Source organism: Hydractinia symbiolongicarpus, chromosome 13 (genome assembly GCF_029227915.1).
Source record: "Hydractinia symbiolongicarpus strain clone_291-10 chromosome 13, HSymV2.1, whole genome shotgun sequence".
In the NCBI taxonomy this organism is placed as follows: domain Eukaryota; kingdom Metazoa; phylum Cnidaria; class Hydrozoa; order Anthoathecata; family Hydractiniidae; genus Hydractinia; species Hydractinia symbiolongicarpus.
The window spans coordinates 22,612,608-22,639,528 of NC_079887.1; the positions used below are offsets into that span (position 1 = coordinate 22,612,608).

General features: G+C 32.4%; 2 protein-coding genes across 2 annotated transcripts; both read right to left on the reverse strand.

The window, feature by feature from the left end:
* Positions 1 to 196: 196 nt before the first annotated feature.
* LOC130624368 (serine/threonine-protein kinase NLK-like) lies at positions 197 to 5,942 on the reverse strand. The gene is made up of 9 exons (XM_057439964.1): positions 5,535 to 5,942; positions 5,248 to 5,377; positions 4,606 to 4,661; positions 3,818 to 3,924; positions 2,925 to 3,073; positions 2,439 to 2,502; positions 2,274 to 2,356; positions 1,607 to 2,097; positions 197 to 1,500 (listed from the first exon to the last, which is right to left on the reverse strand). The coding sequence occupies exons 1-9, from the start codon at positions 5,711 to 5,713 to the stop codon at positions 1,449 to 1,451; spliced, it is 1,311 nt and encodes a 436-aa protein (XP_057295947.1). The 5' UTR covers positions 5,714 to 5,942; the 3' UTR covers positions 197 to 1,448.
* Positions 5,735 to 26,441, reverse strand: LOC130624367 (myosin-2 heavy chain-like). Its single transcript, XM_057439963.1, has 30 exons — positions 25,388 to 26,441; positions 24,206 to 24,233; positions 23,099 to 24,062; positions 22,974 to 23,019; positions 22,747 to 22,852; positions 22,591 to 22,641; positions 21,925 to 22,026; positions 21,431 to 21,741; positions 21,288 to 21,343; positions 20,986 to 21,079; positions 20,594 to 20,768; positions 20,316 to 20,428; positions 19,676 to 19,829; positions 19,432 to 19,535; positions 18,969 to 19,100; positions 18,725 to 18,808; positions 18,142 to 18,357; positions 17,723 to 17,818; positions 17,526 to 17,630; positions 17,052 to 17,147; positions 16,744 to 16,836; positions 16,418 to 16,513; positions 16,055 to 16,150; positions 15,702 to 15,797; positions 14,776 to 14,871; positions 14,040 to 14,135; positions 13,653 to 13,748; positions 12,807 to 12,995; positions 12,326 to 12,486; positions 5,735 to 7,465 (listed from the first exon to the last, which is right to left on the reverse strand). Exons 1-30 carry the CDS (start codon positions 26,045 to 26,047, stop codon positions 7,414 to 7,416), a joined length of 4,764 nt encoding a protein of 1,587 aa, XP_057295946.1. The 5' UTR covers positions 26,048 to 26,441; the 3' UTR covers positions 5,735 to 7,413.
* Between the last annotated feature and the right edge of the window lie 480 nt (positions 26,442 to 26,921).

Consider the following 26,921-nt stretch of genomic DNA (forward strand, 5'->3'; position numbering starts at 1 on the left):
TCTAACGATAACAGGAAACCGCAAAATGCCGATAAACCGATTGCCCGCGATACTTATCTCTTAGTCATAGATAACAAGCCGCCGCACTTTTAGACAGTGAATTGGTTGATGTGTAACAATGAATTGTGGGCTGTTCAATCAAACCAAGTGCACTTAAACTCGAGTGGCGGGTTATACTAGCAAAATAAAAGTTAACTTTATATTGACAAATCTTTTTTTAAAACATTTTTGGGAACAAAAAATTCGAATTTACAATTTCTGTACAGTAAATAAGGCGGCACAAATAATAATTATATTCAATAGATGAAAAAGAAAAAAAGAGACCGACATAAAGAAAAATACAAAAAAAAGAAAGAACATAAGCCCGAAAATGAAACGAAATTGTTCTGCTTATAAATTTATTGTAAAAACTACGAAAAACGGAAGAGAATAGCAGAACTTTTTATATTACAATAAGCTCTATATATTTTCGTGATGTAATAAAATACGGAATTAAGTTCAGAGCATAGTTGGAATTTTCGTACCAATTTTGTGCCCGCGTTTTTTATATATATATTACAGAATATAAATAAATAAGGCTTTAAATTGTAAGCACAGCGCTCACACAGAAATATTAAAAAAAGTCGACCCCTCGCAGACTGATGAACCTTTGGTAGCCATTTTGGAATACCATAAGATAAACAAGAGTCAGTGATAAACAAGAGGGGAGCAGCACAACACATACTTCGTGATGCGAAATCAAAGATGAGCAAGTGCATAACACAGGAGTCAGTATGATCTCCCAAGAGATTGTGTACACATAAGACATTCCACTAGTTACAAAAATAACAAAAGCACTCTGAATAACATCCACGAAGGAGGGACGAATGCACCAGTTGTGAGAACGTTTGATATTATTGCAAATTAAATAATTATGATATATATATAAAAAACAAAAAATAGTACCTAAATTCTAAATTATATAATATATGCATAATTTATTTTCTTGCAAAAAAGAAAAAATCTTTAAAAAAATTGCTTCAGCATTTAAAATGCGTGGAAGACTTATAAACAACAAAAAACTTTATAGATTCAAAAAAAATAAGTTGTAATACTGACCTACTTTTTCGATATAAAGTTATATTTGCTATCAATAAAAACGAGTGCAGGGAAGCAACAAGTCACAAGCTGGGAAATATTACCACTTCGAGCGATTCTTGGCTGAAGACTTCTGCTTCCTTTCAACAATGACATTCGAGATGTTACTACACAACAACAAAACAATTCACGCATTGATGTTGAGCCATTTTATGGCAATTCAATAAATACATTGTTGTTTATAGAACTTCGGACATAACGGATGTTGCATCATGATATACCAGCATCCCCGCACAGCAGGGCACTGGAACTGGCTCACTTGACCAACAGATCTGACCACTTTTATTTCTGTCTCAGATGATATGAATAGGTCACCAAGGATGTGGGGAATCTGTTAATTCCGGTTGAGGTGCTACGGTTGACCTAAAATTTTGCAAAAAATTTATTGTAATGACCTTTACCTTTATATAATCAAAAGATCACAAATTAACACACATAAAATTAACAATAAGGAAACAAGCAAACTTACGACTGAAACTGATGATAAACAGGCGATGCTGTGTTTAGACACAGTGGGACCACACCTGATTTTCGATGCATGTCAACAATAAAATTAGACACTGCATCTTTGACATGGTGAACAGTGTATAGGTTTTCCTCGTAGCTTAGATCATAAGGTATTGGAGTACACGGCTCAAGTTCTGCTGAATATTGTCTTCCAGAGCTTGTTGTTACACAACATGAGCACATGCATGTATGATAACGTAACTTTCCATCATCCAGGTACTGATGCGTCAATGCATCAGCAACCGAGATTCTTTTGTAAGGATTGAAAACCAACATTCTGCAAAGTAGGTGGACAGCTTCGTGGTTTGCACGACTAGACAAGTTATGTAATGTATGCATTGCGGGAGGGTGATAGGGTTGCGACAGAATGTAACGAAAAGCTCCTTCACTAGCACCTGATGTACGAATGTCTTCTGGATGCGGTGTACCAAGTAGTTTCACAATTTGATTAAGCTAAGATAAAGATTGTAATAAATTGTAATTAACTTTTCAAACTAAGGAGTTCATAAATATTTAAGCACAAAAAGAGCAAAATTGTGCACCAAAGAACAGCTAAATAGCTAAATACAGTTGGGATTTACATACAATGGAGAAAGGAATCCAAAGTTATCAATGACATAAGTTCATACCTGTTGTATTGGCGATTGTGCTTGAAAGAGTATTTTACGACCGAGAAGCTCAGCAAATATGCAACCTACACTCCATATGTCAACTAAAAAAATTATTTGAAAGATTTTTTGTAAGATTTGTATTCGATCTTACACTCTATTCTTACAAATTGACAAAGTTTTTACCTCCATAAGAGTGGTAAGTTGAACCTGACAACAACTCTGGCGAACGGTAATATTGTGTCACAACCTAAACATTATAAAAGTTTCTTAGAAAAACATCAGAAAAAATCCTTGGCCATACTTGTCATTCAGCCAAATAATATTTGGAAATATTGCCACTCAGGACGTTCCCACACACCCTCTTTTAAAAGTATTGTCAATTTTCAGCACAGTTATTTCGTGATTAATACACCTTTTTACTCCTACTCCTTGCTATTCCAACATTTATTTTACTAAGCCACATTTTTTCCACCCCACATTTTTTTAAAAGCAAAATTAAACATATTGAAAAAAACTGGAGATTTGGGTAACAATATTGTTTGCATTTTATTACTCTTATGTTCTATGAACGCAGTAACTTTACTTTTGGTAAATCATCAACTCTCTATGTCCATTACGTGATTGTGCTATATGCTGTTTGCACAAACAATTTTTTTTAGTAGCATTTACCTCTTGTGTCATTTCTTTATTTCTGTCTGGTTCTTCACATCTTGCAAGTCCGAAATCGCATATTTTCAAGAGACAGTTACTATTTACAAGTAGATTTCCAGGCTTGATATCACGATGTAATATACCAGCAGAGTGTAGATATTTTAATCCTAATGCAAGAATAACAAAACATAAAGTACCACTACAGATGCATAACGTGTTTTTACATAAACATGATGCTTAGTAAGATTTCTGTACATAATTACCCAAATTCTACGAAATTGAAGGGCATTTAAAAACATTTTAAACTTCCTTAAAGAAAATTAACAATTCAAGGAAATTCGTGAATTATAAGGAAAAAATGAATAACTGAGTTTAAATAAGTTAAAAAATCAAATCTGACGAAGGAAACGCTTTAACTAAAAAAATTAATTTCCTCTATAAATCTTTTTTGGAAAATTGGAAGCAAATTCCAGAATTTTAAAATATTAAACATCGAATAATGGTCTGATTATGGGATATATCAGTAGAATTTAAGGCTTGCAGACTTTTTTTAAAATTTTGCTAAAATTTGGGAAAAGTTACTCATAATCTAGTCTTTTATTATTTTAATTTCAAAAAAGCTCTTTGTTTCAACTTGCAGTAATTAATTAATAACAAAAAGTTCCTATTTGAAAAAAAAATTAAGAAATTTTAGGAAAAATCAATGTTTCGAGTGCAAAGTTTAGGTTATTTAAGAGATTTCAGCAGGGTCTTCATTTTTTAGGTTATTTAAGAAGTTTTAGGCATAGCCACCTGCTATCATTTTAATAATTTTTTTTAAGAATTTTAAAATTGTTTTCAGTGGGACCGTTCAAAAATACATCTTGTAGGTTGATCAACAAGCATTATTAATTACATTAACTAATATTTACCTCTTAAAATTTGATATAAAAATACTTTGACATGGTCAGACGATAGAGGTTGTGGTGAAACGATTATCTTATGGAGGTCGCTTTGCATTAACTCGGTCACAACATATCTGTAAATTCATGTTAAGGAAAAACAAAAATATTTACATTCAAAGCAAACATGGAATGAATGATAAATGATATGCTGAATGTATATGTATTAAGTATTGGATTCATTTCATTAATATGCATAATTACGCACATCGTGTTTTCTATCAATAAAACATCACTTGTGAGATGTAGCAACTTGTCTCCCAAAATATTTTAGGATTGCACAATGTATACAAAATAATAACAATGATAATTAAGGGCATGTGTGATTGCAACGATTTTGTAACATTTTAAATGAAAATCACCTGTCTATTGTCATTTGCCTTAACTTATTATTTAAAACTGTGTTTATTTTTTAATTAGACAAGTGATTCTGTCAAAAATATTTTTACTGATTTTTAATCTCAGTTATTTCCTGAAATAATTGTTGTGAACACATGGTGTTATGCTACGTGACACATGAAATTTAAAAATATGAACAACACAGTGAGCCAATAAAATAATGTGGTCAGAAAATGGCCTTATTATAATTCCTAGATATGTTGATTTTTTGAAAAACTATTTTCTTTAGAACCTTATTTTGTACAAGTTACACAAGACACGTCTTTAATTATATATGCTGGACATCTTAAAAATGAATGGTAGAAACAGGACAACTGCTTTTGAAATTGGCAAAGCACAAATAAAGTACAAAAAGATACAGTTCATCCATGTGATCTATCGGATCTGGCTGAAGAATGTCTAATGCTCGTAAAACCTGAAAAATACAATCTCAATATAAACATGCATACAAAAACACAAATTAAAATAAACAGAAATGTCAAAATAATGCATTGATTTTGTGTTGGTCAACCATAGTATATACATCCTGGCCATAATATACTGCGATGTTGAAAAAAACTAAAGTATATTATTTTGTCAACATGAAACAGCAACAGGAGGTTACATAAGCTTTAACCTTGCATGCTTATTTGTGAAAAATGAACAGAAGTTAAGTGCTCTAATCCTTTTTGTCATGAGTGAAAGTATTTGCTTAAATTTTTCATCTTGACACGGCCCCAGTGTTATGGTTACTAAAATCAGGATTATCTAAAATGCTAGATCATTCCTTGCTGTGGCAACTCACTTACATAACAAAAGGTGTCAAAGAGTTTTCACTTAATCATAAACACGAAGTAAAGCATGATATGGTTTGGCACAAGCAATAATTTTATAGATGGCTTCCGTGTGTTTTAAATTTGCGAAATAATTGCGCATGCGCAAAGTGCTGGTAGTAATATATTGGGGAACTGGTGTATGCTAAGGTTCATCCTTACACAAAATCCCTACAAATCATAACATACGTTTTCGTGTTTGAAGAAACAAAGCATTCGTAGTTCTCTGTAGACTCGTTTGCTGGAAACAATATTTTGAAACACGTTTGGCATCTTTTTCAGTGCAATCCTTTTACCAGACCGAGGATCTGTAACAGCCCTAAAAATGAATGTAAATAGTTATCTAGCAAGATAACTAGTGCAGTGTCTGAAGCTAGCTATGACTGACATTTAGAAACTTTTAGGGAATAGCTAAATGTATGTCAATGACCGGATACTGTCAATGTTTAGACAAAATTAAATTTTTTTTCACTTACCAAACAACACCAAATGCGCCATAACCAATTGGTCTGTCAGCTTCCAATGTTTTTGAATCCTTTTCAGAAGGGCATGCTGTATACCTTTTAAAGGAAGGCCCATCATCATCAGTTACGTTTGACTGTGGCGTGAGAGCAGCTGAAGTGTTGTAGGGCCCATGACCTTTGCACAGAGCCATTGGATGGTAAGGTGGTGAATATTTGGTAGGTGGAATTTTGAAGCTTTTGTGATTAACTAATATGATCTTTTGTTTATACGAACTTTCATCACAGAATCGTTCTGTAAAAGTTGGCACAGGCTATAAGCCACGCACCAGCAAGTTAGATATGAGAATGCGTGTTCACAAGAGCATAGTTATCACAGAAGCCATTCCACACTAGAAGTTGCCGGCTTCGTTGAGCAAGAAGACAATGCATGCAAAATAATTCGAAATGAATGATCACAAAAAGTTATTGAAGGAATATGTTGCGCATGCGTACATATCAGAAAAAGCCACCCTGGTTCCTAGACCGCCTAACAATGCTTAGGCTGAATGGCCTACCGGTTAGGTATTAGGTTGGTAACGTACAAGAACAATCTGGTCTGTTAATTTTACACCATCAAAAAGTAAATAACAAAATTTAAGTGTTCCTAGGAAACAGCGGTAAATCATAACGATGAATATAATACTTACCAGAAATAGTTAAATCTTATTAAAATTAAAGCAAATTCTTTTATGAGCAAGCGGCCTGCAAGCGTCTATTCAGTAACGTTAATAAATAATATTTGAATGGCTCTGATTCTTCCCTCTGTCGTTTTGACATGATTCATTCCTTATATTAAATATTAGCAATTCCTTTCTCTTGAATTTCAGTGGTTATTCAACAAAAGCAGTTAGCTTCGTAATATTACGTTTTGATAGGTTGATGACGCAAGAGTTATGAGAAAAGACACAACATATTTTTGTGAACTTTAAAATTTGATTATGCTAGATAAGAAATTTGAAGAAAATATTTTTTTAAGGAAATATTTGACCATCGCTCAAGGAAACACACTCGCACTGACTTAAACACACATAAACCTTAACAATCAAATTTTCTTTTCTTCATTTTTGTGATTTTGTTTCGTGTCGATTCTGATGTAAGGTCTACAGTTTCAGCTAAAATATATGATTTTTTACGCTGACTTTTTTTCTTCTCAAAAGAAGGAAGTTGGTTTATACGATAGACTCCCCACAATGAAGTTATCATTCCATCGAAACTTTCACATAACAGCTTTAAATGGCTAAATACATCCTTGTCCCCAGGAGTTTCTTGAAAAAAACCCAATCTATCTTAAAGAGTGGCTAAAGTGGACGAGAGAATGGTGGAAAATTTCTTTAGTTTAACGCTTACGTCAGTAGGACACTGTACGAAAAAAAGGTTAGAAAAAAACCCTACATGAAGTTGTGTGAAATTTTCAACGGAAATTATATACAAATATTTCTTTAAAAAAAATAAATAAAAATTTCTACGTATATAAAATGTCGATTTATAAAACGACTCTATATATTTATTAAACAAGCCTAAGATAATTCAAAACTCCACAACTCCGCCTCTTGCAGAACTTGTTAAAAGGATCTCTGAATGTGAAATTTATCGATATTAAACCGCGTTTTTAATAATAGGAAGACTGGAGGTTACAAAAACACTGACGTCATAAAGTAAAAACAGAGGTGGCAAAAATTTCCAAGTTTTTAAGAACGACGATCACAAACCTATTTGCACTGCATGAAAACTTTTGCATCAGAATAAAAAGAATTGTGGAAGAGCGCCGCAACCCACCCCAACCACCCAGTCAATATAAAAACAATGTTAATATTAAAGTTATGTATAGATAATTACAATACACAAGTTTTTGCTAGCACCATTCATCTTGAATTTGTTCCGTTTCCTTCTTGTGTGTTTTTTTCCTGTAAGAAAGTCAATAAAGAATATCATAATAAAGCTAAAACATAAAGATATGTAATTATATAGATAAAAAGACGGATATGAACACACATTCAATGAAATTTGATGGTCAGTCATTCATTTAAGCGCGGTATTTAACTCGCTATCCCAAACATTAAGATTTTATGTGTGATTATATCACAGTTCCTCAGACACTGATGTTTCAGGTATTAACTAGGAAAAAAATATATTTTGCCGACGTAAGCATGTTTAATAAAAAATAAAAATTAAAAACCTTCTGTCTTGCATAGTAACGCGCGAACAATAAAACGCATAATGGCGCATACAATAATGGCGCATACAATGATAAAGTTTAATTTATGCATGTGTAACTGATCAGGATTTTTAGCCACCTGTCCCATGTAAAATCTTTTTCCCAACTTTTTCTCACCGCAGCTGGTTTGAATTATAAAAAGGGAAGCTGTAAAAATTTCACGCGGATTAGTTAATTGAAGAAGCTGTTGTCATTTCGCGTTTAATGACGAATTCCAAAAGATGCTATCATCAGATCACGTGACTAATTCAGTTCAGAAGAATAACAATAAAAAATAAAAATAATGTTGAAATCAATCTATGCTTTGCTACAAACAGCGCATGCGCAAGTTTTTTGCTACCTCGAACCGATTTCCCAATTTCTTCCTATACCATATAAAAAGACGTGCTATTGAAAGATACATTCGCGTCTTACAAAACATTCAAAATTATAATCCTCTGTACAAAATACGGACATTTGGTTAAATTTCTATTTTAATGCATACCACCTCATTAAACATGTTTCATGTTTCCGGCATAATAGATCATATTATGTTCATTGGCACAATTTAAGATAACAAGCGCTGTCCAAAGAAAATTATAAATCACACGAAATATGTCCAAGTTTACCGAATATGAAGTGTTAATGTCAAAAAGACCGAAAGGTCAAGACTTGCATAACAAAATCAGACAAATGTCACTCAATAATCACGTAATTACCACGCCAGTCAGTACAGCCACAGACGTTATGAAATTATTATTTGCCGCGAGTAAGACTGCTTATCTTATGTGTGGTTGTCGGTTGTTCTAATAAAATGTTGAACGCGATTAAATCAAAGAGAAGTATGTTAACAACAACAACAACAACAACAACAACAACAACTTCATCTGGCCAGACTTACTAGGTTAACTCGTACACGTTAACTTAAAAAACAACCGTACGATAATCAAATAGAACATAAAATATTTTAAAACACAAATAAGGTTAAATTCTGCAAAGGTTAGATGCATTTACGCCTTTGAAAGAAAAATGCCAAATTAAGCTATTGGTTTCGAGAGTGAAGCCACTCCTTTAGAAACACCTTGCATCATCAGACATAACTCCCACATCAATCACACAATGAACTAATCAAATCAACACAATGCCGGCATCCGATGCTAATTATACATTTCTTAAACGAGGTATATAAACGTCTTGGGAATATGCTCATTAAGGAAATTCAGTTGTCGACAGTTGAAAAGAAATTAATCAAACTTGTGAATTAAGTCTGTAATTTAATTAGAGCTAATAATGAAGAAAAGAAATGGTTTTGATGGCATACTTTACTAATTGCTCTGCAATTACCTTGACAATAATATACTAATTGGCTGATAGAAAAACCGTAGCAGCGAACAACGTGCAATTTCGCAACCACGTTTTAAAGTTATTTTCACTCCCCTCTGTGCATTGCATTGTTATTCTTTTACGGTTTAAACCCCTAAATCTATTCCGCAGCAAGATTATATGGTCTGTAAAGAACACGAAACCTACTGAAGAGGCTGAAAACTCATGACAAGGTTGATCATTCGGACTTGTTTTGGATTTAGATTCAATGTAAAGGATCGGGTAAATCGGATTCGTTTCGGATTTATTTGGACATAAAGAATCCGGACAACGGAAATTCAGATATTCCAAAAATATTTTTTGTGATGAAGAGGATTGAAAAGTGTAGTTTTTTATTGCAAAGAATAGCCTGGGCCCAAAGTTGTTGTTCTTCTCTCACGATTAAGGAAATTGCAAGGCTTGCTTCTTAGTTCCGGCCTTGCACACTTTTAATAACATACAACACACAAAACAACTAATTATTTCCGCTTCCAGGGATAATTATATGTTTTTTCTTTCCAAACAGGAAGACGATAATGATGAAACTCTGTGGTTTTCTTTTAAGCGGAAACAACAAAGATTATCACCTTTATTATTAACGAGAGTTTGGTGAGATAATTTGGTTAACGAAAAATAAAAAGCGTAATTTCTTTGTAAAAAACACCAGATCAAAATCAAGATTTTGATCGCAATAAAGCTTTTAAAAGTTTTTAACTGTCTACCTTTCAAACAAAAAAAATCTGTAATACACAGCCACGAGAAGTTTAAAATTTCCTCATAATTTGTTAAACGTTTTACATCTGGCAAGAACCTATCTCCCTGTGTTTTACTTCCAATATCACAGATTCAAAAAGGTTGGGAATATAAGGTGTTGAATTTAAAAAGAGTTGAGGATGACTTTTACGGTTAACTGGCTTTACCAAAGAACCGAAAAAAAAATTAAATAAAGCTCTGAAAATATTTTTAGGTTTTAAGAAACAACAAAACAAACAACAAACAATTTAAATAAATAAATAAATAAATAAATAAATAAATAAATAAATAAATAAATAAATAAATAAATAAATAAATAAATAAATAAATAAATAAATAAATAAATAAATAAATAAATAAATAAATAAATAAATAAATAAATAAATAAATAAATAAATAAATAAATAAATAAATAAATAAATAAATAAATAAATAAATAAATAAATAAATAAATAAATAAATAAATAAATAAATAAATACAGCAAGACTTTAAAATCGCTGTCCTGATAAAAGCAATGGATTAATGTTACAGGTGTGAAAAAAGAATGTCTCTGTGGTCACGTCATTTCTGCATTCCCTGAGAAAAAGCCGACCAGCTGACAGAAACCAACAAAGCATTAAAACCACTATGACGTCGCAGTCGACTGATATTAAACAAATAATGGTTCTGATGCATGACCTCACTACGTGGATGACATTAGTTTCTTAGCAACACAGATAAAAATAAACACCAACTCCATTTATATCGGTATTTAAAAATTGGGTGACGTGGACGTGAATGAAAATTTTATCCCGTTGCCATGTCAACATGTGAATGGAAAACCGACGAGTTTCCCGAAATAACACCAGAAGCGTCAATGCAAAATAACTTCGATCGACTCTCCGGGAATGTTACTTGACGGGGAGTTACGAAACTATCAGAGCTTTAACCGTGGAAGGATATTAAAAAAACTTTTAGCCCGCCCACATTAGTGATACCTTTCAATGACGTGGTTAAACTTCTATAGAGAAACGGCTTATATTTCCACGCATCTATACAAAACAGGCCCAGTGTTGTATAAGCCAATAAGGTACCACGGTGAAAAAAGATGATCCAGACGTATGATCTAGATTGTTGGTTCAACCTAAGATTACTTTAGAATAGATTCTTTAAAAAGAAAGCCCACGGGATTCCTTAGCAAAAATTTTTTTACCGGTTTTTTGCGCAATGTCGATTTTTTCTTTTTCTGCGTTTCATGAAAAACTAAGAGGGTACAAAGGTTTAATGTCCAGTATACATTGTTAGTTGACCCTATAATACAAGGGCTCTTTTCGCCCTTGTAACACTAGGCGCAGGGCGTTTATTCCAAAGTACTTGCGTAATAAACTTTGAAACACTTGTAAGATGTCTTTTAAATACAAATTCATTCCAATTTGAAAATTAATTTGATTACGTCATAGGAATCAGAAATGACGTTACAAAGGCCGAAAATAAAACATGTTTCAATCTTACAATACATTTTAATTTCTCACATGTTACTGCCGCAATTGACTTGTAGATTGACTAGTTACTGAAAAATTAGTGTTGCGTAAAAAAATAATTTCAATGAACTCACTGGAAGCAACAGTGACGTCATTTCTTTAATAAAGTTGCTTAATTTACGATAAAGATCAAAATGTTACTTTCCAAAAAATTTTTTATGTTATTAAAGTAGGTATGTTATGTAGAATATGACATTTAAAAATAATCAAAGCAAGAAAAACAACAAAATGACGTCACAAGGATAAAAAATGACGTTATTTCGCTAAATCGATTTTCCTTCAAATCTGATCTGGATTTTATCCCTAGCACAAATATATTTCATCTTAGCAACACCTGGCAACCAACAACATGTGATATCGTCAATACAACATCTTACAACACGCTTACATGGGTGTCAAAAGTTTCAACATTTACCATCTTTCAAAAAATGCAATACCTCAACAAAGTACAAAAATTTTCTGGATTTTGTTTTTGTTTATCCCATGCCCGAATAAAAGTTTCAAAAAAAATTTCAGCAGTTACAAAGTCGCGAGCGCTTTATCTCCCACCCAGGGAAAATAGAGTTATATCTGTATATAAAATGGATTTTGTTAATTTTTTTTGCATGTATTTTTCATCTTTATAAACTTATAAGCAAAGTATATAACAACGAAAGCAAAGTATAAGCAACGAAAACAAAAGTTTTTATTTCAAATAAAACTTGCTTTGAAAAAAAGTTTATCTTCTTCGTTTCCGAAAATTAGTCGGCATTAGTCGGCATAATTTAGTCAGTAAAAATGACGAAACCAATCATTTTACCCACCCTTTTGCTTACTTTTTTTAAGGTATGACGTGCAGTACCGAAGTCAATTTTGCTTGTTATAATATTACTCAAAGTTTCTTATAAACCGATTGCTTACAAAACATTATGGAACATGTCTAAAAAAAACTTACGAATATCTTGGACTTTCACTGTCTTCGTTATCCAAACTTTCCTGGAGATGAAGTAGCAACGATGGAGATTTGTTATTGACGATTTCCAAAACTTTTTCTAATAAAAACTTTTGTTGTCGATATTCTTTGTCTCGCTTCTTCATACGAGTCTCATAAGAAGTCTAAATAATAGATTCATTTGACATTTTTGAATTCACTCTTCACATTTAGGAACACCTCGAGGGTGGCCTTTTTTGTTCTTTCTAGTCATCCTTGTCCTTAGGGTTTGTTGCCTGATGTCAAAGCCGCTAGCGCTGATTTGGCGCGTTTCCTAGCACTTCGTCGCAAGGACATTTTAGTTACTTTAATGTTACTGATATGTCTTATTCGGAATAGCTGATACAAGAACGCAGAATTTCGGTCCTCTTTTTTTTTTAAGTGATTCAGCTGCCTACACATATCATAAATCAAATGACTTCCTAGAATACTGCATCGCACTTACCTTCATGTCACTGGTCTTTCGAGTAATATCTTTTAGCTGTTTTTCTCTCTCAGATACATTCTCTTCACAGGTTCGAACACGCGTTTTAAGTTCTTTCGCTTCTTTGTCTCGATCATCATTGACTTGCTGCAACAGTCGATCTTTCTCTGCTATTAATGTTTCAAACTTCTTAACATTGTCTCGGTTACTCTAAAAAACATCGAGTAAAGAAAATTGATCAATTGCAGACTAAACTTCAGAAAAAACTCAGTGTTGAGAAAAATCCATTATGTAGTAGTTCAAGACTCTGCTATCTGTATTAGCATTGTACACGAAGATGTAGTTGGGTGAAACAAATGCTGGTTTAGTATTTATAACATTCTCAACAACTACCTAACAGCTTTACCCTTCCTTACTTCCTTTATTTCTCTATCTCGACCTTTAAATAAAACAGAAATGCATTAACCATTGGCTTCTTACATTATGTTTTGTTATTCTAGGCGGAGATGGTGTAGTGGTAGCGCATTCGGCTAGTAATCATGAGGTTTTATGTTCAAGTCCCCACTCTGGCAGGTCCACTTTAAATGTAGAATCAGCCCATTTGGAGCCATCTACTGACCGTTAACAGGCTTGATAAAAAGCCAGCCGTTAAGATGAATTCCCAAGGGCCTTAAAACTTTTCGTTACTTACTCACTTCTACACCACATTAAAAATTTGTGTCAACAAGTTTGTCCAGAATTTCAGGCCAAAATAGATATCACTTTACAGTAGATAGTATGCCCAAATTTATATAAAATTATTGGCTAGCTAAATATACTTTGTCCATAATGCCCCTAAATATGCCTCTAAAATAAAAATAAAAATACCGTTTCCATTTTCTTGAGACGATTTTCTAATTTACTGATGACACTCTCCTTCGTACGGACATTATTTCCCATCTCGCGTAGTTTAGATGCTTGCTCCTGTAAATTAAAGCAAAAAATTTTTATACCGCACAAGCTCTCGGTCTGTTATTTTAACATAATACTCTGTATTCGTATCCAGCACAACATCAAAACCAGTTAGTAAGTTCAGAACAGAATAAAGGTGTGAATGTACACTTTTAAATCTTAGTAAAGATTTACCACCAAAATAGAATTATTTACCACGCAGTAACAGGGAAAACAGGATTTACAGCTATTTGCAAGTACGGAGGAGTGTTAGAACTTATTTAACAACCCGTAAAATGTAAAAGCAAAACTATTTCAACTTACGCTTTCTAGTTTTGCGATCTGCATTTCAAGTTGCTGTATTTTTTCTTCTCTTCCCTGCAGAGATGCTTGCTGGTCTTGAAAATGCGAAGAAATATTCTACAAACAAAACAAAAAGCTCTAAGAAAGAGTGCTAAGTAAACATGTTTATTAACCAATCGCAATTGCTTGTGTAAGCCCCCTCCCCTTAAAACGACTTAAATAAAGGAGTCGATTGATTTGTTGCCTCGTTTAACACTAACTCTTTAATAAGGATTTACGGCAGAATTTTTGGTGATTACGAATTGTTAGATAAACTGTATGAAAACTACAAAAAATTTGTTAAAATACGCATTATCCCTAGACATCGTAGGTCGCGAATTTGGCGTCTGGACATTGACAATAACTCGCGATGGCTTAATTTTCAGATATTAAGACCCATCTGAAGGAGAATTTAATCTCCATCCGACAGTGTTCAATTTTACCATCGTTAAGGCGGAAGGTGGGCAGAAATCGGGTTGAAAGTCGGCGACAAACAACATAGATTATTGATTTTTCAAAAAAAAGATTGCGGGGTTGGGTTAAAGAAGTTAGCCTTCTAACCAGAAACAACTTTGTTAAATCTAAGAACTCAAAATTTGATAGGAAGTAGTTTTTCACATAATCATGAACCGGCTAACATGACCAGTGCAACGCAGACGATAAAACCCAACCGTTTAAAATAACCATGTTTCCACCTAATAGAAATAATCATACGCACCAGGTCTGATTTCGCCAATTTATTTTCCAGTCTTTCAATTATTACATCTCTTGCTGACAACTTGCGTTCCAGATCTTTTATGGTTACTTGTAGTTCCTGAAAGTAAGGAATTTCATATCGTTGTCAACTGAGTGGCATTTGAAACGATCCACGGCTTTGCAGAGGGCGAAATGAAGCTGTGCGCAACCATTTTGAACACACAGAGTTGGGCAATAATTCCAATTACACAGTTACGTACAGATTTTTACTCTTCTTTGGTAAAAAAGAGGTAGCTAGCTAGTACGTTATATAGTCGAACCTGTTTATAGCAGACACAGTTTCTAGCAACGACAAAACACTTTTAGAAAAACACCTGTTTACCGGATGGTTTTACAGCAGACACTTAATATAGCACTATATTTTTTCTTTGAGCTATGTGGACGTTTCTCTAAAAATTAACTCGTAAAATGAGATTATAGTTCGAGTTAAAGCAATTTTTTCAAGAGGTCGGACAACAGTAACCAGAAAAAAATGCAATCTTGGCGATAAAAAGGCATCAAGAGTTAATAAAAGCTAAAAAATTAAAAACTGACATTTGTCTAGTCTTTGATTTCCTTTTCTCGAGTAAAAAGTTCAAGTTATTCGCAGAAATAGTCTTTAGAGGGGACGAAAAGTGGGTTGACTAACGAATGTTCCAGTTATACGAGGTTCAAGTTAACCGGAGTTTTTTATAGGAAAGTATTAGCGAAAGTTAAGGGACCCAAGAAAATGGTTCGAGATAATGAAAATTCGAGTTATCCGGTATTCGAATAACTAGGAGGTAACTGTATTGTATTTTCAATGTGCAACATTAAGTCGCGTGAAAAATTCTGCCGAACAGAGAAAGACCTGCAAAGAATTAATATTAACGAGATAAATCTATTTAAAGAATATATCAACTGCCATACCTCCTTTTGTTTTGCAAAATCAAACTCATTTTGTTTCCGATTCAAATCTTTTTCAACTAACAGTTTCTGTAGACTTTCTAATTTTCCTTCAACGACCTAACAAGAATATAAAACAATAATACAACCGGAACGCTTAAAATTTGCTAGCGTTTGAAAGCTTTTTTTGTTGCCAAAAATACTATAGAAATTCTCCATATTCTTCTAAACAAAAGAACGGACGAACGAACGAACGAACAAACGAAAAACGAACTAGCAAGCGAGCGAACGAACGAACGAAAAAACAACAAACAAACGAAAGAACAGACAAACGAAGAACGAAAAAAAACGAACGAATGAACGAGCAAGCAACTTACCGAAATTTCATCTTGTTGTACTCTTCTCAAATTTTGTATTTCATTGTGTCTCTCATTTCTCTCAGTTTCAACAACAGATTTTTGCTTGTTTAACTTCTGCAACAAAACAGAAGAATTACACGCTTTTTTATAACAATACCAAAATCCTAACCAGCTGGTATTGTTATTCACATAACATCCCAGTCTGGTATTCTTACACAATCTTCAAAAATGAATATATTTTAAAGGTGAGTATTCGCCTCTTTCGACCTTAATCAAACAACTGAATTAAAGTCTTTATTTTTTCTATATCAAAAATATTTGCAAAAAAGTAACTTTACAGGTCGCGCAAACAAAAAAATGAACTCCAATGTGACGGTATACCTTTTCTTGTTTGTTTATTTGATTCTTTAAACTTTGAATATGTTTTTCTCTATCTACCATCTGCTGTTTCAAATTATCCATCTTCATCAGCAAATCCTAAAAAAATAAAATAATTTATATCAACAGATCGTCATCCAGTTCATAGCAACATTTAAACTAATCAGTTCCTGTAGAGAGTGTCATCATTGAGGGTCCTGCAAAGGATGTTTTTAGCACATTTAAACTCTTTACAAAGCACACGTCGAGGACGGAAATTCTTCTGCAAATCAATCGCTGAAGTAGCTACTTAATAGAAGAACAAAAAGTCTCGAATCTACATTGCACACCTCATTCTTCCTCTCTGAAACATCCTTCGCTTCCATTTCTTTCTTCTTTTTTCTTTGCAAATCTTCCATCTGGTCCTCCAACTCTCTTATATCCTGAAACATATAAGCATAGTAATGGTCAAACATATCAAATTAAAATTTTCAAAACATATTAATATATTTGCATAGTAATGGTCAAACACACCAAATTTTTCAAAACAAATAAATATAGTTGCATAGTAAAGGTCAAACACACCAAACAAAAAATTTCAAAACATATAAATAAATTTGCATAGTAATGGTCAAACACACTAAAAAGATATACTCACTCGCTCCTTCTTTTGTATTTTGTATTCGAGCTCTAAAAGTTTAGAATCTTTTTCCAGTACTTGATGCTCCAGAACATCAGTTCGGTTTCTTAGCTCCTATAATATATAAGATTTGTGTGTACTTTACTGAAAAAGCAGTTATTGAAAACAGTTAAAGTCAGCCTACTAGCTATCGTTTTAAGTTTGTAAGTAGCACCTCACATATTCAATACAACGTCTCACAAACTTAATAAAAACTGAACGAATTCTAGAGCCTACAATAAACCCTGTGCTAAATTTGAGCTTATAGAATGCCACTAAAAATGTTTACTGAAACTTAGGTATCTTTTCTGCTGTTATTAATGTAGAATAATGTTCAAAAAAAGTTGTCCCTGAATTTCACAGTGAATAATAAATGTGTCGAAGAGCTATATGATTAAGTATTAATAGTCAAACTGCAATTAGTGGTCTGAAATAGTCGCATAAATGAATTACCAACACTTCTGCAGAATCAGTTTCTTGTTCAATCTGTTGCTGCGATAGTCTATGTTCCGTTTCTGCTAACTTATCTTCAAGCAGTCTAATGCGATTTAAGTTATCCTATGACATAAAAGTGTGTTTCAAAACCTATTTATAACACGAACGCAAGGATAAGCGATAAAACGAATTAACAAAAATTCAAAACAGCTCACCTTATTCTCGGTATACAACTTCTTCATTTGCTCAGAGTTGTCTGAGCTTTTGTTTCGTTGCGTACTTTGCAAACCTTCCATTTTCTCCTTAAGTTCCTGTCAATGACAATATGGTTGACAAAAACTATTGCATATTTTTTGTTTATCATTACACGTATTCAAATTGAAAATACACTATGCAAGGAATTGCAAAAAGTTACAATAACTTCGAGATGGAAAGAGGAGAAGGAGGAAAAACCCAGCACTGGACCAAAATGGGAGATGTTCAAAATAGACTGTTTAAGATAAAAAAGGGTGATCCCATACTATATCACAATAACTACACCACAAACAAACAAACAGATAAACAAACAAGTAAAATAAATAATACGTAATTATAAACAAACAAAAACTACACATGCAAACATTTCCACACACACCTCATTTAGCATATTCAATTTTCGATTTTTCTCCTGCATTTTTTCAAAATCCTTTTCTACTAATATTTTCGATTCTTTGTAAGTGGCTAGACTCTTTTCATAATGCTCAAGTTGATATCTCAAATCTTTAAGTTCATTTTGAAGATTGTTGTTTTCTTCCTTTAAAGTCTTCGTCTCTTTATCAACCATCGGTGTATTTTGGTGTCGATCACGTTTCTACAAAGATGAAAATAAATCATTGAAATTCTAATTTCCTCGGGGTATCACATTATATTAGTGGAGTCTTCTAAGCAGCTCACTTATATTACCTGTGAAAAATTATTCGAGTCCCGCTCAATTGATTGTCTGCCTGTTACACAAACTGGTGTCAGACAGCTGATAGATTCATTGAGCTAACAACACTACATTCAATTTGAACTGACGGGGGTTTAAACCTGCAAATTTACGTTTGCAAGCAAAATGTGTGATCAATACACCACCTTCATGCGTCTTTTTTAAAGATATTTTTATTATCCAACCTAACCATTTACAACATTCAGTGTATCTATCATGCACTTTTCACCTAAAAAAACAATCTCCTTACCTGGTTTTCATCTTGTAATTTTTTTAACTCATTGGTTTTATTCTGTATATCTTTCTCGAGTCTCCTAACATTAATTTGATGACCCTAAAACATTTGAGAAGGTAATTTCAATAGGGAAATTGCTGAGAAAAAAGATTATTTAAAAGTGGAAGAATATGAAATGTCAAGATTTATCATTCCTTAAAGCTAGCAGTGCAATGCTATATTTTTATGGACTTGTGCAACATGGCACACAATAAAATACCTCGTTTTGTTGCTTTAACTTTGCTTCACTTCTTTTGTATTCTTCAACCTGATTGGTCAATTTGTCCACTTGTTTTTGTAATAACGAAACTTTAGTCTCCATTTTCTTTACTTCAGTGAATGACACTGTCCTCTACGATAGAATAGAAAAAGTGGGCAACAATATCAAGCAGAAAATGAGAAGGACGATGTTAGTTTTTTTAGATCAAAATGTCGTGTTGTGTTTCAAATAAATGTTAATAGTATATAAAAATTAAAATATAAGATTTATGCTTGTTTTGACTGATACAACAACAAACTAAAATTATTTTGTGTTTGCAAGTCACCAGCCTACTAAAGTAAACTATACACTGTAAAGATAAATAAATAATAAGACAAAACCACATGGATAAAACAGGGGTAAATTAATAACGAATATATTGAGGAAATCATAAATAATAAAAAGTAAATAAAAAAAGTTTTACCGGCTTAGGACGATCTGACGAAGAATTTACCAACTTAAAAACATGAAACTTATATCCTGATAATGGCAAGTCTAATAACACAACATCAGCTGGGATTCGATCATCTAGATAAAGGCATAAAAAATTAGTATTTAGAAAAGGCTACTTGAAAAAAAATTCCATATTCAAGACAAGACAGCAAAACAGCTTCTAAGATATTATTTCCAGCAGATGTTAGATGTGTTAGACACAAAAACAAAATTACCTTTTTCTGACTGCTGAAGGAAAAAACTTTTGGCATCTTCTTTTTCTTTGAATTTCTTTAGTAAAACAGGTATTATATCTTTCGCTGTTGTGTGAGAACTAACACCAAGTTTGACGCTTATCATTTCTTGCTGCAATATATCTTCATTGTTAACCTTGAAGACAAATAAAAAGGTTTTCAGTAAAAATTTTGGTCGTGCTAGTTTATAGGCTGGCTTAGGCCATCCTTAATTAATTGTTTGTTTGCCGTTTTACGGCTCGTAGTTTTGTTGCAGGCCGGCCGGTCAGCAGATTATTTTTTTTCCTTCTCGTCAGACAAAATTATGATTTTGCTGTCCGCTCTAGCCTGTTGTTTTCATTATTCATTTGCTTAGCGATTTATTGAAAAATAATTTGAGTCGGTAATTTAACTGTGTTTGGGTCGGAAATCGACGAAATACTGGGAAAATAAAAGAATGTTGAAAAATCCCGACATAATCTTTTTGTGGTCGGCGAGAAAAACAGGCTATCCACCTGTTCCAGTAAAATGTGATATTTCGGAGGCAGGGTTGTAAACAAACGCATACTGAACGAGTGAATAACTTTATCACACCAACAACAACAACATTATTCAAAAACGTCTCTGCAACAATAACACGTACAATAATGTAACCATCGAATCTTTGTTTCAACTCAAATTGGTATGTATTCAAGTCAGTCCACTTGTATTGAAACATCAATGGACATTCAGTTGGCGTCAAATCAACATTTTGAACTACATATAAAAACAACAACATTATTTTCCTTTCTTCTTTTTTAACACGTAACCTTAACGAAAAAACCTGATAAATTTTCCAGCTTCTTTAATTTATTAAGTACAAATCCTACAGTAAAAATAATCTTCAATAAAATTACTTCATTAACTTTATGTTTTTGATACCTTTGCGATCTTTTCTTGATATGACAATAAAGAAGCACTGTACATCTTCATGAAGTGAAAGATAATCAAGACACATTCTACATACTTCTTTTGATGTTGTACGTAACGAAACGAGTAAGCGAATTTCAATTTCATCATTTCCATTGGGCGGAGCATACAAAACTTTAACAACTCCCTAAACAGTAAAGCATAAAATACGGTAGAATAATTTTATAATTTACCAAATGGAACAACGCTACATTATTAATTAAATAAAAAACAACAACAGCAAATAAATAAAAATAAAAAACATGATTCATTTTAACAACTAAAAGGACAAAATGATTTATAATATATATAATGATTTATATATAAACATTCTTGGGACAAAATGAAAACTCGCCGAAACTAACCTGCGGATTTGATTGAGACAAAATATCTGTAGTAGATTGAGATACATCAGATTTATTTTTCTTGTTTCCTTTCCGTCGAAGTGAAGCAAAAAAACTAAAGCAAAATTGAAAAATATTTCAAAAATTAATGAATTATTAAAATCAAAATCCCTGCAGGTAAGGGTTCAGCGAGAACATATTCTATGTTAAGCTATACTCTTTGTCTTTCAGAATAGTATAACTTAGCCTAGAAACAATAGTATCATTTCTGTCTAAATGATCTAGATCCTCGTTTTAATAAAAACAAATAAAAAAAGACAAACCCTTTTCTCTTTGACTTTTTTTTTGTTTTTTCTGGTTCTGGTGAAAGGTGCGAGTCCTAAAAAAAAGAATAAGTGCAAAGGAAAAAGGATAGTATATAGAATCAGAAAAAAGGCAAGGTTTTAAATCTTAAACTTGGTTTTACATTTGTATTATCATCTTCCATCGTTGGATCATAAACATCTGCTGCAAGCCTACGCATCAATGCTTCTTTGTCGTCCAGTGCTGCAGTATCTGTAACATCATCCACATCATGCTCAACATTTGCATCAACAGGTGTGTCACTCCTCATTTCAGCATCTTCAGGAGCAATTTCTAGTGACTTTGAAGAGTCCTTTAAAGATGGCTTGGATGTCAAATAGCTGTTGATGTACGATTCATTAGATGGTGCTTGTAAGGCTTTTATAAGTGCAAGCATTTTCTCTCTTTCCTCACCAGAAGATTTTTCCAATGCATCTATATGTTCATGGCATATGTATATAGGATAGATAAAATATTATGTTACATGTTTGCAGCCTACTTTAAAATTTAAAAACCAAGTTTAGAATTTAGAAAACTTAGACAAAAAAATAAGCATAAGTAAATAATCACCTCAACTTAAAATAATTTTTGTTATTTGTGTTTTATTATTGTGTTTACCTAACATAGAAAGTTCCAAATCTCCATCACCGGGATTCTGTAGCGCATAAATTTCAGACAAGATAAGTTCTTGATCTTCATTTGAATCAATGTCCATTTCATCTAAATGAGACACAACTATATTTCTAAAACCAATAGAGGATGTAAGCAATTGCAATATAAAAAAATCAAACTAACATTAAGCAGCTTTTTTTTGAAAAAAATTATTAAGGTAATCATCTATATTATAATACCCGTATACGTTTGTCCGTCCGTCCGTCTGTCTGTCACGCAAAATGGTAGCTTAGCTGCGCAGGTAGCGAGAGCATGCAATGTGGTATAAAAAGGACGGGCGAACCCGTGGATTTTTCCACGGGCTAACGACTAGTTATAATTATTATAATATCTTTTTTGTACACGAATAGTGTATTTGGTAATAGGATCCTCTGTTATTCTAATTGAGTATGGCTAAGGTTGGAAAACAAAGTTCCCACCCTCTATAAATTTTACAGGGTAATACCATAGAAACTTCATATAAAAAGTGTTAATTACCGTTTAAAAGTGTTAACAGGCTTATTTTTATGCTAAAAATTATCCAAAGGAAACCAACAATCTGGGTATACAAAGAGTCTACCAAGAAAAAACTGAATTTTTGTATGCAAGATCAATTTAAAAATTGTTAGCTACCTAAAAGTTTCATATCAATGTCTATTAGTGCTTTCCCATCAATATCTTTGCCTATAAAATAACAACAGACATAATTAATACCACAAGATTTAAATTATAAGGTATACTAATGAATTTCATAAAATCTGTTTGTATTACTGTGAAAATTATACCCACCAGCAAAAATGCGTTTAAGATGGGAAAGACCAATTAGTGTCAACCATTCCCCCACATCGTCACTCGTCCACTCATTAACGTCAAGGTCATTTAGATGTGTTTCAATCTGAGGAAATTAATAAAAACAGAAAGAATTGGTCAAATAACGCAAAACAACCTACATAAAACAATTACAATAGAAAACAGTATCAACACGAAAAAGTATGTTGTACAAAAACTAGATTTACCTCTGAGTCTGATGAGACAATATGTGTTTGTTTGTTTTCTTCAACCCTTAAAGATTAGATTGATTATTAAGAAATACTTTTAAGAAAAAAAAAATATAGTTTGATCTTAAATTAACTCAACTTACGATTGTGCACTTGGTTTATTGCTTCTGTCAAAATTATATTCAGTATCAGTATCTGATTCTAAAGAGTGCATATGGTTTAGTAACATTTCTCTTAAGTTGACTTTGGGTGGATGTTGAGTTTCCTCTTCATCTGTACTATCATATGATGACCAAGTTTTACTTGTCCTACTGGCATTTGATGATTTGCGAAAAACTTTACGACGCATAGTGGTGGAACTCTCCCTCGAGCGTGATTTGTTTTCAGGATTTAATAATTCTAAGGAATGCTCATTGTTTAGCTCAGTTAAAAGTTTTTTCTCTGAATCAGAAACTTCTTGTGATTGTGCTGTGCTATGTCCAGAATCAACATCAATATTAGAAGTGGTAGCTGCCTCGGTTGTAATGGCTGTGGTTTTAAATTTGTCTTCTTTTTCCTTTTCTTTATTTGAGAAGATAGCTGAAGATATTGTTTTCCCTGAATTAGTATTCTTATCTATATTCAACGGTTTATCATTAATCTTAGTTTTTTCCACCTCAAAAGATGTTGGTATGTATTTCATTTTTTCGTTTGTTTCAATTTTTTCATCTTCAATCTTGTTTTTTAGTTCATCAATACATATAACAGGAATGGGGTTCCTCATCAGATTTTTGCTTGGAAACTTCGCTGAAGTTGCTTTATTCTCTGTTAATAGATTTATTGAAGTAGACAATGGTTCTGATTGTAAATTGAAGTTGTTTTTATTTGTGCTACCTTTTTGATTTTCTCTGCTACCAATTTGAACTTTGTCATCATTTAAATCTGGTAATTCTAAGTCACTTCCAGTGTCGCCTTGAGAGAAATCAAATTCACCAGCAACAGTATTTTCTAGTAAACTTTGTGAGTCTATTGAACTATTCTCTGAAAATTCATCAATATCGGGAGGCGGTGGTGGAGGAATAAAGAACTCTGAGTTTAGACTTTCGGTTGGAGATGGTGGAACAGGACCTATTTGAAAATAGTTAATAAAATAATAATTTTTTAAAAAGAACGAGCTTTTCTAGGCACTAAGTAAAAAGATAGGTGTTAAAAAAGAAAGAGAGTTGCTAACAGAAATACAACAATTCCTTTAAGAAAATAAAAATAATTACCCATATATAAACTGGAACTTAAATTTAACTAAAAAAATAAAAACATTTCAAATTAATTAGATCCTAGACTTAGAATATCATAACACTTTAAGCATTATTTTTAATTATTAAAAAAAAAAAGATAATCAAAAAGACATTTTACATCCTAGCGAAAGATGTGTAAAAAATTCATCAATAAATATTTATTGGCTACATTGGATTGGAAATCTCCTTATAATATTACTTAAAAAAAAAAATAAGGGACAGGGCGTAAAATAAGAACTGGTCAACGTCCACAAAAATTCGACAATTGAACATTTGGATACAAGAACGAATAGTCATATTGACCAAAAACTATAATCATGACTTCCACAAGAAAAAAGTTGTTCGCAAAATTCATGCAATAAAATAACACATTGTTTATCAGGAGCATACCTATGCAGGGAAGTATTAGGTGTATAACCAATAAAACTCGGGACGAATAAATATTTACATTGAACTTCAACTGAATCATTTAAAACTGTTTTATATCGCTTGTGGGTAAATTAAATTGTAAACAAAAACAGCAATTTTTACTTAATAAATGCTGTTTTTCTATCCAGTGGTTGATACATTTCTTTGAGATGAAATGTTTTTTATAAAGTAATGTTACTTTTATTTATTACAGATTTCTGATAAAAAGTTGACATTATCAAAGAAACCTAAAAACCCTATAAAGTTAGGGGTAGCCAAGGCATAAAACATCACATTTTACGAAGAAAATTAAACTTTAGATAGCGGTAACGAAAATTTCTGCAAATATTACTTCCTAAATTTACTAGAAAAAGAGATTTAATAAATTTTGACACTAAAGTCAAAATCAAGGCAAATTAAGCCTTGTAACTCGATATTTTACACCTTAAAAAATTGTAGGCGCAATTTTTTAATAAAGTATCTACATTATATTATTTGCAAAATATATGTGCACATTTTTTTGCACAGAATTTCATATGTTTGACACATTTAAGACTCCGGCTTTACTATGCTGATTTTTTGACCAACGAAAAATTAACTTACTGGTCAGTATAAATTTTCCGTAGTCACAATGAGTGCCAGGGATAAAATAATTATTCTAAGTGCTGCAGTCTACATCATCTTTCTGATAATATTTTTTATAAAAAATTGAATAAAAATTATCAAAAAGAATTAAATAAATTAGATTACCTGTAGAGATTCATCGATACTGCTTTCATCATCACTGAAATCGACTACAGGTGGGGGTGGTGGTACGATCATTATCTCCTCACTTTTAAACAGAGAGGATCCTTGTATTTCTATACAGGTTGATGTGTCAAAACCTTCATCACTTAATGTAAAGTCCAATGTATCGTCTCCTTCATGATGCACTCTTTCATCCGTCTTCCAAGTGCCAGTTATATCACTAACTTCAGTAAGGCTGTTAGTTTTTTCACTTTTAGGAATATCCGCTGTCGTTTTGGGCTCTAAATGGTTGATCAGTATTTTGGGTTTTGGATACATCTTTTCAAACTCTTTTGTAACAGCTGCAAGATCAGTTTGTCCACTTAGGTTTACATGGTTAAGGTGGTCTTTCTTTTTTTCAGAGGAAGAGTTGTTTCTTAGCTTTTCTAGTGAAGACTTTGTATCTGGTACACTGGCAACAACTTTATTTAAATGCTCAGTAAATGCCAATGGTGTTGTTAATTTTTTCTTCAGACTGCTGTTGTGGATCTTGGATAGATTTTCTTGCTTGGAAGACAAGTGATCAACTTTAGATTTTGTGTTTTTATTTTCAAACAGAGTTGGCTTCTTAGGAACTGGTGGTGGAGGAGCTTTACGTTTAATTACATCTTCCTTATTTTCCATTTTATTTATATTCTTAGATCATTTTTATTAATGCATACACTACCCACTAAAAAACAAAGTAAGGATGTTGTAAACTTTTAAAATACACGCCTTTTTTATATTTTGCATTTAATTTTCCACTCGTAAAGTTGATATGACATCATTCTCGGCTTAACGTCCATGTTTTCCATGCTAGCATGGGTTGGATGGGGTATATTAATGACCTCTTCCAATCTGATCTAGACTGTGTTAGATCTAAACTCAACTTCCTCTGTATCAAGTCTGTCCTTATCAAGTCCTGTGTGAGATTATAAAATTTACAATGTGAGTTACATTAATTGATACTGCAAATTTGATGCAAACCAAGAACTAAGAAGATTTAAATATTTTAGCACTTTTTGTAGGTTTCGCTACTGACAATAAGGGTTCAAATTCCAACTTGCGCCAGCTTGACAAGTAAACAAAAATAGTATCATAATTATCAAATAGTTTATTGCTTTGGCTTTAATGATTATGTTAATTAATGATACGATAGTGATAATGTTAACATGATAATAATTCTATTGTTTAAATAATTTCAAAAACATTTAATCCTACTTTTTTTATGTATCGATCAAAATTTAAACATCCCCAATCCAGATCCTTGTATTACCTGTCTTAGGTCTGTCCGCAAATCTAAATCCTTGTGAAATATAGTAATATAGGTCTTCGTAAAATTAAATCCATGCAAAATATCAATATATTGATTTTGTATGTTTTCATTTTTCACCACCTTGCATCTGCAAAAAAAAAATTTTTGTGAAAAGTAAAAAAAATAGTTTGAGGTACTTGAGTTTCAATGTGTCATAATTTTTTTAAATTTTTTATTGAGAACAACCGACATGCGCCTAGCTAA